The sequence below is a fragment of the Cebus imitator genome, unplaced genomic scaffold (assembly GCF_001604975.1).
Source record: "Cebus imitator isolate Cc_AM_T3 unplaced genomic scaffold, Cebus_imitator-1.0 Scaffold682, whole genome shotgun sequence".
Taxonomy (NCBI): Eukaryota; Metazoa; Chordata; class Mammalia; order Primates; family Cebidae; genus Cebus; species Cebus imitator.
In genome coordinates, this window is record NW_016107997.1 from 408,466 (window position 1) to 420,213 (window position 11,748).

Sequence of the window (11,748 nt, forward strand, 5' to 3'; positions counted from 1 at the left end):
AAATTGTTCAGAAGTAAAATGAGGTCTCTATTGGAGGACACCAAGCACCTAAAATAAGAGAATTAAGTGAAATTTGTACTAAATTCTGAGACGTACCCCACCCTCCACACCCCTCTTCCTCTCCCACTTGATTTTCAACAAATGTCCCACGGACTCAAGAGTTTCCCATCAACTTTTAAATATCCCCCCACTTAAATACGAGCAGATAAGGACCACCAGACATCCTAGAAAAGCCTCTAATATGAAAGATGGATCACAAAAGCAACAGAAGAAAGAAAAAGAGGAAACTTGAGGAAAATAGATACCGTACTGCAAGGGAAGAAAGATTTTAAAAAGATATCAATATCAGAGAGTTGGAAGATGATACTGAATAAAACAATCATTTTGGCAGAAGTTTTGAGTCAATTAGAGGCAAACAACACTGAAAACGTTTTAGGAAAAAGCTGACCAAGAAGACCTGAAGTAGCAGTAATGGCGATTCATGACATTTAAAAAACGCAGGTTCTAGACCCCTCACTAGAAAACTAGGGGATGAGCCTTTGAGGGTGGAGTCCAGGAATCTGGAATCTTTTAAAACATCACCGCTGGCAAGCTGGGTGATGGTCTCGAGACTGGTAACCAGAGGACATAGGGTCTAATTGGATGTAAGAGGGTAATAAAGTGAGAAGGTTGTTAACTGGCTGGCTGGGTGGATGATGGTGTCATCCCAATATAGAAACATAGACAAGATACGCGTTTGCCTGCTTCCACCCTAAATACATAAATAAATAAGCCTGTGTTAGTTTGAGTAGCCCATGGTACATCTTGGAAAAGTATAGTTGGCATGTGGAGATATTTTTTGCTTAGATTAGTGCCACAGTTTTCTTGTCACCAACAACTATGGCTGCGAGAGCGTCCTATGCTTTTTTTTTTTTTTTTCACGCAGTGTTTAGATTCAGAGCTGTCCTCGAAGTCCTTCCCCTGGCTAACCCCCTCCGAACAAAAAATCCCGATTACTCTGCCATCAGGCAGTAGCTTTAAAACACCACTGTTAGTGCCCTTGATACTGATTGTAATAATTGACATGTCTCCAACTGTTAACAATTCCCTTGGAAACAAAAACGTCTATTCTGGCACATAGTTTACAAAACTCCACCTTGGACCTGCTTTAATTTCTTTACAGGTCCTAGTAAAAGCTCCAAATTCGTTTGTTATCGTTTCAATCTGCTTCTCAATTAAAATGTCAGCATCATGGTAACAGGAATTTCGTTTGCAGGCGTCACTGCTGCAGCCATATCTCCAGCAGGTTTTCAGAAAATGTCATTGGTTGAAGGCTAATAACTCTTTATTTCACAATGATTTCATCTCTCTTCACATCAACTCTAGGCGATGCTTTTATTTTCACCTGTGGCCCAAAATTCAAGAGTCTTGCCCAGAGCTTTTTGGCAAGTACGAAAGGGTTATGGTTCCAAGCTGGTCAGCTCCAAAGTCCTTGCAAATCCGGTCCGAGACCAGGTGCGAACCCAGGGATCGCCGGAGCGGATATCCAAAAGTTAAAAACCCTACCGAAGTCTTCTCTCAAGTTGGCGCCTCGCACTGACGTCACGCGGCGACGCGAAAGATTTACGTGAGGGGCCGCGCTCTGGGGTAGCTTTACGGCTTCGGGGAGCGGCTGTTTCGAGGTGAGAAGAGTCCGCGAGGAGCTGTTGAGGAAAGGTCCGCATGCGATTAAACCTAATCCGCGAGACTTGCCAAGTGAGTCGCGGCCGGACGCAGTGTCCGGCGGGGGTCTGCGTGAGGGAGGCAAAGTGCCGCGAGGCCTGAGGCTGCTTCCACATAGATTTGCTCATCTTCAGGACCACTGCCTGGTCTCGGATTTGATACATTGGGGTCTGGCGTGCTGGTGTGGTTCAGACTATCCCTGACCTGTGTGTACTCTCCAGAGTCACGAACCTCCGACCCTCTGCCCCTCTATTCAAATGGAAATAGGTGTGCGCCGCTACCTCCTAGAGTGGTTTCGAAGAGCCGAGAAAGAATGTTTAGGAAGCTTTAAAGTGCATTGTTACTGGTTGCATACCGTAATTAAGAAGCAAGTGGATTGGGAAAATAAAGTTTCTAGATTATTTGTTCATCTTTAAAACAGCCAGTGACCTGGAGAGAGTCCCCTTAGCAATAGAATTTGTTGACACTCTTTAAGATCTCTGGTGACTAAATAGCAGCTTCTACAGTTGTAAAGTAGCAAATATCTTAAATTTGTTCCAATTACATATAAAATCTTACTAGAGTTTGCTTTTTTTTTTTTTTCTTCCTTTTTAAGGTCCCAAACATTTGGGCATGAATAGATATAGTATTCTCTACTGGAGAGAACGTTATTTGATTCAATGAATGAAAATGAAAACCTGAGACAATAAGAATGGATTTTACCGTAAATCTCTGTAGCAACCATTGGGAAACTGGAAAATAAGAGAAGCATCTTAATTATCGTATAGATGTGTAGGTATCCTTCTGCACTACCTTGTATGTTGCCAAATAAACTCATTCCTCATAATTTGAGCTCATGCTGTAGAAGATCGTCTTTATATTTACATAATGATCATTTGTATGTCTGAGGAAAGCTTAAAAATTGTATCTTGTGCATAAAAAAGAGCTAGTATTTTTAGAAATGCTTACCAAAATAAATAATGTAAGTACTAAAGTTGCCTTATATGTTTAAACTTTAGAAATCACAGCATTTTCAAACTTATGGATCTCAGCAGTTATTGGTTCATTTTACTCTCTTTAGGATTTTTTTTTTCTAACTGATGTTAATTAGTTGATATGAATGAAAATTTTGAGTCAGGAAATCAGTTCAAATAGGTGTGAACAAATTAAGCAAAACAAAACATGACTAGGCTGGGTGCGGTGGCTCATGCTTGTAATCCCAGCACTTTGGGAAGCCAAGGCAGGTGGATCACTTGAGGTCAGGAGTTCAGGACCAACCTGGCCAACACAGAAACCCTGTCTCTACTTAAAAAAAAATAACAAAAACAAAAATTAGCTGGCCGTGGTGGCACACACCTGTAATCCCAGCTACTCAGCAGCTTGAAGTGGGACAATCGCTTGAACCAGGGAGGCAGAGGTTGCAGTGAGCCAAGATCGTGCCACTGCACTCCAGCCTGGGAAACAGAGAGACTCTGTCTCAAACAAGCAAACAAACAAAAACTTTACTAAAGTGGTCTACTTAATAAGTCTTATTTGCATTAAAATATGGAAAATAGAGTTCAGAGAAGGAAAACAAATCACCTTTACCTTCAAGGAAACACTGTGAGTTTTTTTTTTAACCATTGATTTCGACTGTTTCTTTCTTGAAATACTGTTTCAAATCTTCTTTTAATATAATCTGCATTAAGAAACCCAGAGAACATTGCATTGATATAATGCTTTATTGAGTTGTAATACTATATTTAGAGTCTAAATGAATTTATTGGGAATTAAAAAATCAAATAAACTATGCAATATGAAGAGCTTACTTCTTAATTATACAATATGATGTTAGCAAAATATTAATATTATAGTAATAAGCACTGTTTTTATGTATAGTGGTCTACAACTGAATGAATAGGAATAGGATTTTTTACTTTCTTCTGTCAGATTGATTTTGCTTTCATCTGAGTTTAGTTCCCACTGGAATCTAAAAGCAAACTTTATTTACCTTAGTCATTTTATTTTATTTTTTTATTTTGAGATGGAGTCTTGCCCTGTCACCCAGGCTGAAGTGCAGTGGTGCCATCTCAGCTCACTGCAGCCTTTGCCTCCTAGTTTCAAGCTATTCTCCTGCCTCAGCCTCCAGAGTAGCTGGGATTATAGGTGCATGCCACCACCCCCAGCAAATTTTTGTATTTTTAGTAGAGATAGGGTTTCACTATGTTGGCCAGGCTGGTCTTGAACTCCTGACCTCAAGTGATCCACCCACCTCGACTTCCCAAAGTGTTGGGATTACAGGCGTGAGCCACCGCACCTGGCTACATTAGTAATTTTAAAGTCACCATACAAGATTTTCACTACTTTATCTTAACCAATCTGTAACAGTTGCTGAAGGAAAGTGAAAAAATTGAGTGTGGGGTCTTTTAAATTTTATTTTATTTATTAATTTTTAATATATTTCATATTTACATTGTGGTCAGTTGAGAGAGAAGTCTCCATTTTTACCTGCTTTATTCTCATCTGTGTATACCACTCCCCTCCCAAAGATTTTTCAAGCTTGATCCAGCATAGGTTGAAGTATCAAGTTAATTTTCAACCTCATTGTTCTCACTAAAGTTACCATAGACATTTCATAAATTCAGAGATTCTTCATTTGTGTATCTTTGATATAGTTATTTTTGTGAGATGTGATTGTAGAGAATTTTCTCCCTGTCATTCCACTGAGCTCTCTCAAACTCCCTCTCCCCCTGCTACTTACACAGGGTTCTCTGCTATAAACTGATATTTAGATAAACTTCAGTGAAATGACTCTTCAGGAATTGGTGCATAAGGCTGCCTCCTGTTATATGGATAGAGTAGCCGTATGTTTTGATGAATGCAACAATCAGCTTCCAGTTTACTACACCTACAAGACTGTGGTTAATGCTGCTTCTGAATTATCAAATTTTCTGCTGTTACACTGTGACTTTCAAGGAATTCGGGAAATTGGTCTCTACTGCCAACCTGGGATAGACTTACCCTCTTGGATTTTAGGGTAATATATTTTAGAACTATACATTTGATGTTACTCTAAGCTAACATAATTTTTAAATAGAGTATATTGCAAGTTACTGTTCTGTTTACTATTGGATTTTTCTGTATTGTTTGGTCAATTATAGAGAGGCTAAAAGAGTTCACATTTCCCCTAGTATTATTTTTAATTATTTAAATTATTTAAATTAATTATTCTGAGCTTATTTAGGAGAGACTAGAAGTTTTCACTAATAGAACATTTTAGTATCGCCCAAATATAAGGGCTTCATTAATCTGTTAAAGGAAAACAATTATAACACTTTGCTGTTAGATAAAACAAGGATTTCACAGACAACATGACTATCTTTTTTTGTCTGCAATTGAAATTTTAGGCACTGAGGTATTCAATAAATCAGCAAATTAGAGTTTTGGAAAATAGTTGATATAGATTGAAATATTAACCCATTGGAAGGCACTATTCCAACAAATATTTGCAAAATGTTCAATCACTTAAATTGTTCTAGAATATTATCCTCATATAGTGATTTCTATTCTAGAATTCTTCAATAAATATAAACTGCCAAAGAAATAGAGAAGTTTATTCTATGATATGTGTCTTAGTAAATTATTTAGTAATTTAATTATTTATATACTTAGTAAATTAAGTATATAATTTACTAAGTATATAAAAAAGATGTTCAAAAATTTATTTTCGGCTGGGCCCAGTGGCTCATGGCCATAAATCCTAGCACTTTGGGAGGCTGAGGCTGGAGTATTATTTAAGGCCAGGAGTTCGAGGCCACCCTGGTGACTTAACAAGATCCCATCTCTATAAAACAAATAAACAAAAACAAACAACAACAAAAGTTTACTTTCACTCAATTATTGACAAAATTTATTGACAATTTACTACGTGCAAAGATCTAGCGTTCTTTTTTTTTTTTTTTTTTTTTTTGAGACGGAGTTTCGCTCTTGTTACCCATGCTGGAGTGCAATGGCGCGATCTCGGCTCACCGCAACCTCCGCCTCCTGGGTTCAGGCAATTCTCCTGCCTCAGCCTCCTGAGTAGCTGGGATTACAGGCACGCGCCACCATGCCCAGCTAATTTTTTGCATTTTTAGTAGAGACGGGGTTTCACCGTGCTGACCAGGATGGTCTCGATCTCTTGACCTCGTGATCCACCCGCCTCGGCCTCCCAAAGTGCTGGGATTACAGGCTTGAGCCACCGCGCCCGGCAGATCTAGCATTCTTAAAGTATACCTGAAACTACTTAAAATGCTTAACTTCGAAAAATCTTATATTTCTCTATATTAAGTGATAAGAATTTAACATAGTAAATACTCAGAATTTTCATTAAGAAAAGATAAAATGACAGTGTTTATAACCAATTATGTGTCAATGAAAACATTGGAAATTTCTTATCAGCAATAGAGTGCTCCAGAAACCATTTTTATGCTGCTACAAAAAAATAACGACTTAGAGAAATATAAATGCTTAAACAAATATTAAATTAACAGACATTCTATGCTGATTGTGTACTTGTTTCTTTAGAATTCTCCAAGTCCCAGCTGCTTATGTACCTATTGATCCAGATTCACCACCATCATTATCAACTCATTTTATGAAAAAATGTAATCTAAAGTATATCCTTGTTGAGAAAAAGCAAATTAATGTAAGTCTGGGTGTGTCAATTGTTTTTTGTGTGTATTACATTTATCTTTCAATTGAAGCATTCTTTTCTTCTCCTATCTGTATTCCTAAGTCTGCTAAATGTGGCAGGGTTTCTCCGTCTTTGCACTGTGACATTTAGGGTTGAGTAATTGTTGTGAGGAGTGTTCCATACATTATAGGATATTTAACAATATCTTTGATCTCCACTCACTAAAGAGCAAAATAAAAATATTTTTTGTATTTTTAGTAGAGACGGGGTTTCTCCATGTTGGTCAAGCTGGTCTTGAACTCCCGACCTCAGGTGATCCGCCCACCTCGGCCTCCCAAAGTGCTGGGATTACAGGTGGGAGCCACCACGCCCCACCTTGTTTTTTATCTTTAAATGATTGCCAACCAAAGATACAACCAAGAAACACTGCTTTTGGGCCAAGAATTGGTATTATATGTTTGGCAAGATGTAGCCCATGCTTCATTATTAATTTATTTATAAAACATTTTTACTAAAGAGGAGAAACATTATAAAAATATATTCAATATAGCCTGTTTTTGCTCATTTTCTATAAGAGCCAATTTGTATTGGGGTAACTTAAATGCATTCCCCCTCCCTGCTCGCCCCTCACTGTGTGTGTGTATGTGTAAGAAGTATCAAGAACTTGAGATATATGGGGGACTTTCTAGAGAATCAAAGCTTTCTTTGTTTTGTTTTTGTTTGTTTGTTTTGAGCCAGAGTCTCACTCTGTTACCCAGGCTGGAGTACAGTGGGCAGTAGTGTGATCTCAGCTCACTGCAGCCTCCGCTTCCCAAGTTCAAGCAGTTCTTGTGCCTCAGCCTCTCAAGTAGCTGGAATTACAGGTGTGTGCTACCACACCCAGCTAATTTTTGAACATATTTTTTTAAATAGAGACAGGATTTCACTATGTTGGCCAGGCTAGTCTTGAACTCCCGACCTCAAGTGATCTACCTGCCTCAACCTCCCAAACTGTTGGGAGTACAGGCGTGAGCCACCATGCCTGGCATGGTCAATAAATATTTAAAAATAAACATTTATTAGTGTGTAGCCAAAGTTTCCTCTACTATTCAAATTGGTTATTCCATTGTTCATAAGTAAGCAAAACTGAAATGAGGATGTGATGTTTCTTTTTTTTTTTTTTTTAGCAACCTTAGTGAAAATTTTATTAGAGGTAGCTGAGTATCAGTATTAATTGTCACTATCAAGGTATTCTTTATGACTAGTAAGAATTTGGGCATAGCAAAACCTTGCTTCCTATCCCATGATTTTGATGATAGTATAAGTGTTTTTCCTTCATTTAGCACAGGACCAATTAGTAAGTATTTTTAAGCATCTACTGTATGTATACCCAGCATCCACTAGAGTAGTTGTCAACTGGGGTCAACTGGCAATGTCTAGACAAATTTTTTATTGTAATGATGGAAGTGGGGTGCTACTGGCATCTAGTGGGTAGAGGCCAGGGATACTGCTAAGACTCCTACATGTACAAGACAGCACTCCACAAAGAATTATCTGCTCCAAAATATCAGTAGCGTTGAAGTTGAGAAACCTTGCAGTAGGACAGGATGATTGGGAGGGTATTGGTATGTAAGCCTTCCACCTTTTTATATTGTAGTTGGAGAGAAAAGTTAATACTCCTGAACCTATAACATCTACATAGTGTGATAATTGTCCTAAGTGAAGTAAACATAACTTAATAGATATAGTAGAATTTTAGTGGGAAAGGATGGTTTTGAGCTAGATCTGAAGAGTATGCAGGCCTTTAATTTTTTCAATATTTACAGGCCATTACACATCCCCTACTCAATACATACACATATACCAAACACACAAAGAAAACACTGTAGGCTTCTGGGTTGTAACCTTTTTCTCATTATTTATGTGGATTTATTTAATGTGAAAACTTAGATTACATTTCATTAAGCTGTTTTTGTCAACCTAAAAAGATATATTTAAAGAAACCTTACTTGCAACATGTACAAATTCAGTTTATCATCTCTTCCAACTCACTTCTGCATTAATTCGTCTCCATCCACCAAGTCACCTGAGCCAGAAACCTAACAATTTTTTTAGACTCACTCCATATCCAGAAAGTCACCATGTCTTATTTGTTCTTTGCTGATAGACCCTTTTTTTTTTTTAATGGCATTTTAGGTTTTGGGGTACATGTGAAGAACATGCAAGATTGTTGCATAGATACACACATGGCAGTGTGATTTGCTGCCTTCCTCCCCTTCACCTATATCTGGTGTTTCTCCCCATGTTATCTCTCCCCTCCTCCCCACCCCCCCGTCCCACCCTATTTCCCCCCAACAGACCCTAGTGTGTAGTGCTCCCCTTCCTGTGTCCATGTGTTCTCATTGTTCAACACCCGCCTATGAGTGAGAACATGTGGTGTTTGATTTTCTGCTCGTGTCAGTTTGCTGAGAATGATGGTTTCCAGCTTCATCCATGTCCCTACAAAGGACCCAAACTCATCATTTTTGATGGCTGCATAATATTCCATGGTGTATATGTACCACATTTTCCCTGTCCAGTCTGTCATCGATGGGCATTTGGGTTGGTTCCAGGTCTTTGCTATTGTAAACAATGCTGCAGTGAACATTCGTGTGCACGTGTCCTTATAGTAGAACGATTTATAATCCTTTGGATATATACCCAGTAATGGGATTGCTGGGTCGAATGGAATTTCTATTTCTAGATCCTTCAGGAATCACCACACTGTCTTCCACAATGGTTGAACTAATTTACACTCCCACCAACAGTGTAAAAGTGTTCCTATTTCTCCACATCCTCTCCAGCATCTGTTGTCTCCAGATTTTTTAATGATCGCCATTCTAACTGGCGTGAGATGGTATCTCAATGTGGTTTTGATTTGCATTTCTCTAATGACGCTGATAGACCCTTTCTAACCACTCCTTGCAATAGAATAGTAGTTCAGGATCATATAGTAGATCTGAATTACTGCAAAAGACTCATTAAGTGGTTCTCACTTATTACTTATCTCATTTATTATTCTGTCCTTGACAGAGTCTAATCTATGCTATTGCCACCTTCAGTTGGATTCTGTTACTGGTTAAGTTCTAAACTCCTTAGTGCTGAGTGTACAAAGTTATTAAGGATTTGCATCTCATCTATCAACAATGCAACTCACCGCCCCCCCCCCACCTTTCTTTACCTTAATTGGAATGCTTAATGTTCATCTACCAGCTTTCCCAGGTCAGATCCTCAACGTTGGCTGTTGGCCTGATGTGCCCATTTTCATTATTTGGAGAATAGCTACTTATAACAAATATTACCTATGAAGCAATCTCCAACCTTCTAGGCAGAGTGAAATTCAGCATTCTCTGTTCCCATTAACATTTCAGGCCTGCTTCATTATCATACCATGTTGCATTATAATTGCTTTTATATGTCTGGTGTTTTTGAAAGTAAGTACAGCACTTTGCTCTTGGAGTTTTATTTTTCTTTTTATCTCTGGGTATATAGCAAGCACTCCGCAAAAAAGTCATGTTGAATGAGTAAATGAATATAGTTGGCCTTCTGTATCTGGTGGTTTCCCATCCAAGGATTCAACCAATTGTAGATTGAAAACATTTGGGACCCATACCTGTAATTCCAGCACTTTGGGAGACTGAGGCAGGAGATCACTTGAGGCCAGGAATTTGAGACCAGCTTGGGTAACATAGTGAGATTTTGTCTCTGCTAAAAATAAAAAAACTAGCTGGGTGTGGTGGTGCACACCTGTAGTTCCAGCTACTCAAGAGGCTGAAGCAGGAAGTTTGCTTAAGCCCAGCAGTTCGAGGTTGCAGTCAGTTAAGATGATATTGCTGCACTCCAGCCTGGGCAACAGAGTGAGACTCTGTCTCAAGAAAAAAAAAAGAGAAAATATTCAGAAAAAAACAACAAAAAACAATGCAACAGTTAAAAACTAATACAAATTTTAAAATACAGCAACTATTTACATAGCATTTGTTTTGTATTAGTGATAAGTAATCTAGAGATGATTTAAAGTATATAGGAGACTATGCATGGGTTATATGCAAATACAGCACCATTTTATATAAGGGGCTTATTCATCTTCAGATTTTGGTATCTGAGATGATCCTGGAACCAATTCCACAGTGGATACTGAAGGATGACTGTATTTCATATTATTTCTATAGTGTTTTTTAACATACTAATATTATAAACTTTGTCCCCCATTTCGCCCAGAAATTTAAATCTTTTCATGAAACATTGAACTATGATACATTTACAGTAGAACATAATGACCTAGTACTCTTCAGACTTCACTGGAAAAATACTGAGGTGGACTTGATGCTAAGTGATGGAAAAGAGAAATATGAAAAAGAAAAAATAAGAAACAGTGTAAGTTCTGAGCATGTCAATGAAGAAAAAGCAGAAGAACACATGGATCTGAGGCTAGAGCATTGCTTAGCCTATGTTCTACATACATCAGGGACTACAGGAATACCAAAGATTGTCAGAGTGCCTCATGAGTGTATAGTACCCAATATCCAGCATTTTCGGTAAGTTCTATTCTTTGACTCTTTCTTAGAACCTATATTTTAGGCTAGGTGCAGTGGCTCACCCCTCTAATCCTAACACTTTGGGAGTCTGAGGTGGGCGGATCACTTGAGGTCGGGAGTTTGAGACCAGCCTGGCCAACATGGGGAAACCTGTCTCTACTAAAAAAAATACAAAAATTAGCCAGATGTGTTGGCAGGCGCCTGTAATCCCAGCTACTTGAGAGGCTGAGGCAGGAGAATTGCTTGAACCCAGGAGATGCAAGTTGGGGTGAGCTGAGAATATGCTACTGTACTCCAGCCTGAGTGAAAGAGTGAGACTCTGTCTCGAAAACAAAACAAAACAAAAAACCCCAAACAAAAAAACTTTGTATTTTAAAGGGAAAAAAAGAATTTTAAAACATTTGTTTTCATAACTCTTGTTCTTAAATAGATAGTCCTAAGAAGTAATTAAGTATTTTTGGTTTCAGCTCTATCTGAACTTTAGTTCTCTGCAGACTAGGCCCTTCACCTGTTTCATCCAAGCCTAGGGCCAGACACAGAACAAACACATGATATGGTTAGAAGCTTTGCATCTTAATTATTAATAAAAAGGGAGGAAAGCTTTTCCTAGCAGAAGTACTAGCAGAGTTATATGAGAAAGAAGGAGTTTGTCCTGCTAGAACATGTCAGAGCAGGGCCGAGGAAACAGTGAAAGATCAGGAGCATGGTATGCCCAGTTGAAGTCTGAACTTAATCCAGTAGGTGATGGGGAACCATTAAAATAGTCTCATTTTGGCCGGGCACGGTGGCTCACGCCTGTAATCCCAGCACTTTGGGAGGCCGAGGCGGGTGGATCACGAGGTCAACAGATCGAGACCATCC

The 11,748-nt window shown here is 38.6% G+C and overlaps 1 protein-coding gene across 12 annotated transcripts in view; it reads left to right on the forward strand.

Moving 5' to 3' along the window:
- The first annotated feature begins 1,088 nt into the window (after nt 1–1,088).
- Nucleotides 1,089–11,748, forward strand: part of AASDH (aminoadipate-semialdehyde dehydrogenase) — a 41,818-nt gene continuing 31,158 nt past the window's right edge. The window contains exons 1-5 of one of the 12 annotated variants that reach the window (XM_037734900.1): nt 1,601–1,661; nt 2,297–2,472; nt 4,425–4,696; nt 6,226–6,346; nt 10,571–10,887. In XM_037734900.1, the coding sequence (XP_037590828.1) occupies nt 4,467–4,696; nt 6,226–6,346; nt 10,571–10,887 (668 nt within the window). In that variant the 5' untranslated portion in view covers nt 1,601–1,661; nt 2,297–2,472; nt 4,425–4,466. Of the gene's footprint in view, nt 1,883–2,296; nt 2,473–4,424; nt 4,697–6,225; nt 6,347–10,570; nt 10,888–11,748 lie in introns of all 12 variants that reach the window. The other 11 variants (XM_017518508.2, XM_037734901.1, XM_017518510.2 and 8 more) reach the window with 11 other exon arrangements.